Source organism: Populus euphratica, unplaced genomic scaffold, assembly GCF_000495115.2.
Source record: "Populus euphratica unplaced genomic scaffold, PopEup_1.0 scaffold152.1, whole genome shotgun sequence".
NCBI lineage: Eukaryota > Viridiplantae > Streptophyta > Magnoliopsida > Malpighiales > Salicaceae > Populus > Populus euphratica.
Genome location: NW_011500040.1, coordinates 388,778 through 396,622, shown reverse-complemented (window position 1 = coordinate 396,622; position 7,845 = coordinate 388,778). Strand labels below are relative to the sequence as shown.

General features: G+C 29.6%; 1 protein-coding gene and 1 long non-coding RNA gene across 3 annotated transcripts; one reads left to right on the top strand and one right to left on the bottom strand.

The window, feature by feature from the left end:
- Positions 1-3,288: 3,288 nt before the first annotated feature.
- On the top strand, positions 3,289-6,221 carry LOC105107238 (BTB/POZ domain-containing protein). 2 transcript variants are annotated; one of them, XM_011001092.1, is made up of 5 exons: positions 3,289-3,562; positions 3,642-3,790; positions 4,680-4,795; positions 5,141-5,770; positions 6,206-6,221. In XM_011001092.1, the coding sequence occupies exons 1-4, from the start codon at positions 3,450-3,452 to the stop codon at positions 5,744-5,746; spliced, it is 984 nt and encodes a 327-aa protein (XP_010999394.1). In that variant the 5' UTR covers positions 3,289-3,449; the 3' UTR covers positions 5,747-5,770; positions 6,206-6,221. The 2 variants fall into 2 exon arrangements, with proteins under 2 accessions (XP_010999394.1, XP_010999392.1); XM_011001090.1 differs by lacking the exon at positions 6,206-6,221 and adding an exon at positions 5,892-6,049 and having other exon boundaries at positions 5,141-5,783.
- Positions 5,819-6,370, bottom strand: LOC105107239 (uncharacterized). The gene is made up of 3 exons (XR_838836.1): positions 6,331-6,370; positions 6,188-6,228; positions 5,819-5,854 (listed from the first exon to the last, which is right to left on the bottom strand). It is a non-coding gene; the product is annotated as an uncharacterized LOC105107239 (long non-coding RNA).
- Between the last annotated feature and the right edge of the window lie 1,475 nt (positions 6,371-7,845).

The following is a 7,845-nucleotide window of genomic DNA, read 5'->3' as shown; positions in this document are numbered from 1 at the left end:
TATCAAAAATAATTTTTTTTATATATGTTTTGAATTATTTTAATGTATTGATTTTTAAAATATTTTTTAAAAAATAAAAAATATATTATTTTAATATTAAAAAATCTTCAAAAAAATCACCGCAATTAAAAAAGCAAAATCAGTGTCCCATCTTTGCTATTAAACTTATTATTGTAGGAGTTATGTGGTTGTAGTTTGAAAAAATTTATTTTATAAAAAATGTTTTTAGTTGAGCTTGATTTGATATTTATGTATATTTGGTTAAAACTGTGGTTCAAATTTAAGTTAAACAAAAAGTAGTTTAATGTGTTTGGTTAATAATGTTTTTAAAATTGAGATTATAAAATAATTTTAAAAAATATATATTAATATTGATGGTTTTTAATTTAAATATTATAGATTTAACTATTATTATTACATCATAAAATAAATAATACTTTATATAAAATATTTTTTATTGTTCCATTAAACTATCTACAATTCCATCATATATAAAATACATCTGACAAGAACTACAGTTTTTTTAGTTTCTTAAGCGTGCAATAACATCAAGTAAAATATAATCAGAAATAAAATTAAAATTGTGATCAAATTTTATAAATACTATGTTGTCAAACGATCTTTATCTAATTTATATAATGTCATTAAATAATATTAAATACTAATTTTTTAAATAAAATATAATTAAAATATAAAAAATAACTTTTATTTTTTATTTTACTAAATCAAATCCAGTTTAATTTATATTAAACTTTGAAATAGATTCGATCCAGCTGGAAATCGTCCAACCGAAATAGTAAAGTCGTTCATTGAAAGTCTAATCAACATCAAGAGCTTGTATAAAGCAATAATTAATTATTATTTTTTCTACATTTTAAACACAAAAAAATCATAAGATACATAAATAATAAATTATATATTTTTTACTAAATAAAATATTATTATATTTTAAACAAAACATAAACACAACCTCGTTCACAAACGGAGTTTAAAGCAAGGGCGTGCGAGTGACAGTCTACCTCACTGTCCTCTGCGCACGTCAATCTAAGAGTTCTTTATAAAATGTCGGCCATAGTTTTGTGAAGAAAATATGTCGACGGAAACCGACAGGTACCAGATTTGATTAAGAAATGCAGCTTGCAGCCAATGGCAGCTGCTTCTACTCTGGCTGTGACTCATCATTATCATCATCGAATTTGATACAAAAGGTCATCCATATTTTTCTGGCAGCTCTTCTTTTTTTTTTGGTATATTTTTTCTGGCAGAGTGAAAACTTAAAATTCTCGGTTTGGTGTTTTTTTATTTAATTTTATTTATCTATTTGTTTTTTTAACAAAAATATTAAAAGATGTGAAAAAAACGATATAACAAATACTGTGGACACATATTTAATTCATCATACATTGCTGTATTGTATGACCACCGCGCCTTTCACAGAGAAGAAAATAATGAAGGTTGTCGTTAGAGGAGCTTTTGGTCTTTTTAGTTGACTTATTAGAAACGATATACATGTCCTCTTTTTTTCTTTTTTTCTTTTTTTTCCCATTTTGCACAAAAATAACCTTTGTGTCCTTTAGAGCAGTTCTCCTAAGCTATTAAGCTATGGTATTTAAGTATTTTTAATTTTTAAATATAATAAAAAGATACATTTACCCTTAAAATCTAAATAAATAAAACATGGATTTGATATTTTAAGTTAATTAATTAATTTTAAAATTAAAAAAATAGATGTCACATGTTATACATGTGCCAGTATATAAAAAGTGTCCATCCTATTTAAATGACGGCTACAACACTTTCTAATTGCCAAACTCTCTTACATCGTGTTATTAGAAGTATCACTTAGAAATACCAATGCATCCTTTTTCTTCTAGGGCTGCACATGTTAATTATCATCATATGCGCTATAGTTTTTTCTTTGTCATTTTTATTCTTTGTATTTATATTTTAATCTTTATTTTTTTTAAATTTTGTTTATTAATGTTTTTATGAAAATTTTATTTGTTTTTAATTTATTTCTTCATTTCTAATTTTTCATGTTTTATTTTTTTCAATTCAATCTTTTTTTTATTTTTTTTTAGTTTTTTTCTAAAAGTCTTATTAGTTTTTAATTTTATTATTCAATTCAAGTTTATGGTGCATTTTTTTTCAATTTAGTACTCATTCTTTTAATTTTTATTTTTTTGTTAAAGTTATTTTTTTTTTTAATTTAACCCACCAGTAAAAATTTTTGGATTGCTATCTAATTTATTTTTTATTTTGGTTTCACCCTCATTTTTTTACTTACCATTTTTTTTTTTATCTTGACTACTTTTGTTAATTGATTTTTTTATTGATTTTTTTTTAGTGTTTGATTTAGTCGTGATTAGACTTTATATTTTTTTTTATATGGTGTTTCCGACCTAATAATTTATGTCACAAGTTTCAATAATTAATAGGAGTTGATGCCTTTTTTTAGCTTTTTTATTTTATTTTATTGTTTGGCACTTTTTTTTTAAAATTAACTTTGTGGCTTTCTTTAATTTTTTTTTATTGAATTATCTTAATCTTATGACCTGAATTATAAATTTTACAAGTTAACTAGAGTTTGCTCGTCACTTATCATCTAGATTACATATCTATCAAACTATATTAAAATGATTTTTTTTTGTCCTTTTTAATCTAATTTCTTGCTTCCAAAGGTTTTTCTCCAAAAATTATTGTGATGACTTTTTTTTTCATTTATATACACAATTAATTCTTAATTGTTTTATATTAAAAATCACATCAAATCTGTGTATTCAATTTTTTTTCTAAAAAAATATGCAACCCACAACAAAACTCTTGCCAAATAACTAATTAAAACTAAAAAAATATTATTTAAAAAATATCTGGTAATAAAAGAAAATAAATTTGATGTTTAATAAATTCTAATTTTTACTGTTTAAAGAACACTTACTATTCAACGCTCTTTTCATAATATACTTCAGTCCTTCTTAACTTGGGCAAGATTAATGCTTATTATACAAACTATTAGAACTTAAATTAAAAAAAAAAAGAATAAAATCAATTGGTATTTCTATCTTCAAATTCATAAAGACGGGATCCGTATTTAAAAAAAAAAATTATAATTTTACAATTAAATATTAAAAAAAACAATATATAATTTTACACGGGATCCGTATTCATCTTCAACTGACTCAGTTGGCATACCGAATCATCACGTTAAGCCTCCAACAAAATAATATATATATATATATATAAGAAAATTAAAAAAAAAAGGGGGAAATCCTTTATAGGTTAGCATACACGTCCGCGAAGGGGACAGGTCCTTCGCAAAAGCAAAAAAAACATGTCGTCCAAAAAAGCTTAAACAGCAAGTCTATTCTTCCTATCTATTGTCGTCTCTCTTTCAAAGCAGAAATCCCACTAACAGGAACGTCCACGCAGAAAAAGGAACCAAGAGCGAAATGGCGGATTCAAAGGTAGAGACAATCTCCCGACTAGCCCAGTGGAGGATCGACAACTTTGGCCCTTCCTCTTACAAAAAATCCGATCCTTTCAAGGTCGGAATCTGGAACTGGTGAGTATCAATTTATAGTATCTACAAACACGCGCAGATTTTATTTATGGCTTTAGTTGATTTGTTTTTCTTTTGCAAGGTACTTGTCAATAGAGAAGAATCGGTACATGTGCATTCGTTTATTTCCAGAGCCGTCTCGAGCTGCCAAAGAACAGCCTCCTATCGCTAGATTTGTTCTCCGCGTCTCAAATGCTAGTGCTAATAATCGCAGGCCCCTTATCTCTCCAGGTATGCCTTCGTATCTCTCTCCCTCTCTCTATCCTTTTCTTTTCTTTATTTCATCACATCTTGTGTAAGCATATGAAAAAAAAAAACTATTGTATCTCTTGGTTGTGTAAAATTGGTATGAAGAGTATGGAACTGTTTGCAAAGGTTTCTTTTTTTAAAATTGGCTCTGATTCCTTAACAAACTTCCACTGTATTCTGCAAACTGTATCGAGGGAGGTTCATGTAGTATACTTCGTGCATATTCGTCATATTCTGTTTTACTCAATAATCTTCTGAAAATGGGTCTGTTATTTCAATTGGGTCCATGTATAAGGTTTTTCCATTTCCAGACGAAGGGTCTAACTTTTTCCTCTGTTTTTATTTTTCTTTGATTATTATTATTCTCTTACCACCATGGGTTCGTTACCAGAAGTCTTGCTTGTACGCTCGTCCTTGTATACAGAGGAAGTTGGAATCTCCTCATCGATATACTGATGCGGGTAATGATAAACTTACCTGTCCAAGGCCTAACCATCTCATCAAGAGATGTCTAATTGAACATGAACAAAATTGAAATTAGAAAATGTGATAACCACGAGCCCATCGCCAAGTGCATATTGGCATCACTCTAGCTAATTGGATGCAATTTATGTGGTTTGGATTCTCTTTTATTCACCTATGTGGATTACATAGAGATAGTGTCAGGCAGATTCTACATGCTTTCTCAATCTGAAAACAACTGTCCTGTAATAAACAAGTTTGTCGCGCCTGCTTTGCACAATGATGTGAAAGTGCATCCTGATGGAGATTAGTAAACTTTTTTTCATTTTGGAAAGCACCTAGTTGTTGATATGAGTGAAGTACTTATAATAAAAAGATTCTTGTGACACTGAATTGTTTCATGCTGCAGTTCAAGAGAGATCGCTCAGGACAAGTGAGGACTTTGTCTGGCCTGTTGATTCTTCGTTTCATGGTCGCCTCATCATTGATGTTGAGTTTCTAGACCTCAAAATCTGCCCTCTGAATGTGAGCTCCTCTAGACTATGTTTTTGGAGAAGCCAAGATGTTGATTGTGGAATAATGTTTTTAGTTTAAAACAAGTAATAGTGGATAGTTTTCTTTTGATTTTTCATTTAGAACCCAAAGCCAGACTGTAGTGGACAATTGTAGTCATGATTGATTTTCCCTTCAAGCACAACCTAGGAAGAAACTTAGACAAAAACACATTTCAACGTGCATAATTTATTGCAAGCACATGCTGATAAGATCTTGCATGTGGATATTTCTTAATAGTGTGGTTATTGTTGAGCCACTGTCATATTTCTTCTACCTAAGGTTTAAACATCTATATTTTCCCTGTCATCAACTCAGGGTGGGGAGCCCGGTTCCTCATGGCCAAGTGATGGAATGATGCAGTCTGTTTCAACTCAAGGCACACTTCAATGTCTCTCTCGCATGCTGGATGAGGCCATCCATGCTGACGTTACCATCCATACTGCTGAGGGAACTCTCAGTGCTCACAAGGCAATTCTTTCTGCTAGTTCGCCTGTTTTCCAGAGCATGTTCCATCACAACCTCAAGGAAAAAGAGTCCTCCACAATCTACATAGAAGATATGACACTGGAATCTTGCATGACTCTCTTGAGTTACTTGTATGGAACCATCAAGCAAGAGGATTTTTGGAAGCACCGTGTATCACTGCTGGGGGCAGCAAACAAATATGATATTGCAGCCCTCAAGGATGCTTGTGAAGAAAGCCTCTTGGAAGATATTAATACCATGAATGTCCTTGAGAGGCTGCAAGAGGCCTGGCTTTACCAGTTGAACAAGTTGAAGAAAGGATGTATGATTTACTTGTTTGACTTTGGAAAAATATATGATGTTAGAGATGAGATCAGCAACTTTTTAAGGCAGGCCGACAGGGAATTGATGGTAGAAATGTTTCAAGAGGTTATTACGGTTTGGAAACCGGTATAAGTTTACCTAAGCCCTTGCTGCTAGATAGTTGTGCATAACTATGAAGCCTTACTAAAATGTCAATAGTTTCAAGAGGTTATTACGGTTTGGAAACCTGTATAAGTTTACCTAAGCTCTTGCTGCTAGATAGTTGTGCATAACTATGAAGCCTTGCTAAAATGTCATGAGTTCAGCTATGAGAACATGTAAAACCCTGTTAGGATATGTATATATAGTTACTGAACAAAAATATATGAATAGTATTGCTTGTAAATACGGGCAAATGGCTGTTATTTGTCTCTTCCTCTATCAAGATTCCACCTCTCTCTTGAGGCACAAAACCCTTAAAAGACTTGTATTCTTTCTTTTAATTCACCAAAAACTCCAATACTCTCTAATTTAACTTCTTTTTTTGGGTGTTTTCTAATGAATTTAATGAAAGAAAATCCGGTATAAGTTTACCTAAGCCCTTGCTGCTAGATAGTTGTGCATAACTATGAAGCCTTACTAAAATGTCAATAGTTTCAAGAGGTTATTACGGTTTGGAAACCTGTATAAGTTTACCTAAGCTCTTGCTGCTAGATAGTTGTGCATAACTATGAAGCCTTGCTAAAATGTCATGAGTTCAGCTATGAGAACATGTAAAACCCTGTTAGGATATGTATATATAGTTACTGAACAAAAATATATGAATAGTATTGCTTGTAAATACGGGCAAATGGCTGTTATTTGTCTCTTCCTCTATCAAGATTCCACCTCTCTCTTGAGGCACAAAACCCTTAAAAGACTTGTATTCTTTCTTTTAATTCACCAAAAACTCCAATACTCTCTAATTTAACTTCTTTTTTTGGGTGTTCTTCTAATGAATTTAATTTAAAAAACCATCTCCCTTAACTGAAATGATGGTGATGATTAAATGAGCTTAGATCCATTCATGATGATAAGGGAAATATATTCCAAAACCTAAAACCACCTAGGCGAGCATTCACACATATTGGAAAATATAAATGCATAATCATTAAATAATGTTTACAAATGAAAGTTTAAAATAATATTTATAGATTATTTATAAGAAAAAAAAGTTAAATGTTTTCACCCTGAATGTGAGTCTGCCAATAGTGATATGGTTTGATTGAATTGTCAAAGAAGTAGATTAGAAGTGTGTTGTCATGGACACCCTCCCCACATGTCCATAGTCAAATACAAAAAAAAGAAAAGAAAAAAAAAGCCATTATTGTTCTGAAAATAAAGTCATGTATTTACCACTTCCGTTCGTTATCTTTCAACTTGCGAGTGATGGGAACTTATCATCCCTAGCTTGATTCTTAAATAAAGAAAATGCTTAATATATAAAATTAGACAAATAATCTTGCCAAAATCAAACTTCCACAAGCCTCTTCAGTTATTACCTTTATTGTCCTTTTCAAAATCCTTTTCTTCTTTCCTTTTTTTAGGTGATTTATTACTATTGAAAGTTTTTTTTAGGCACAAGAGAGGCTAACTTGTCAGGGGTTACTATCAGAAAAGAAATTTACATTGTAAAGAGATCGTGATCGTGGTTGTTTTTTAAAATATTTTATATATTAAAAATAATGAAGGTTTTTTTTAGGCACAAGATAGGCTAACTTGTCAGGGGTCATCATCAGAAAAGAAATTGACATTATAAAAATTAGAGGTTGTCTGAGAATATAATTATTTTTTAAAGTGTTTTATATTTTAAAATATATTAAAATAATATTTTTTTATTTTTAAAATTAGAATATTAAAACAATTTAAAATTAATAATAAAACTAATTTTTAATAAAAAAATTAAATTTTTTTAAAATACCGTCCACAACCTTCTCAAGAAAAGTGATTGTTGGCCTATTAAAATGAGAGAGATAAAGGAGATGGGTTCCGTCAGTTTAGGTTGATTTTTGTGCCATGGATGGTTTTTTGTTGGTAATGGTTTTGTAGTGGGGTAAATTTATTTTTATATTTAAAAAGTATTTGAAAATTTTAATTTAAAATTAATATTTTTTTTTATTATTTTAAATAGTTTATGTGTTGATATAAAAATAATTTTTAAAAAAAACTAATATTATCATCTCAAATATTACCTAGATATTAAAAATATGACT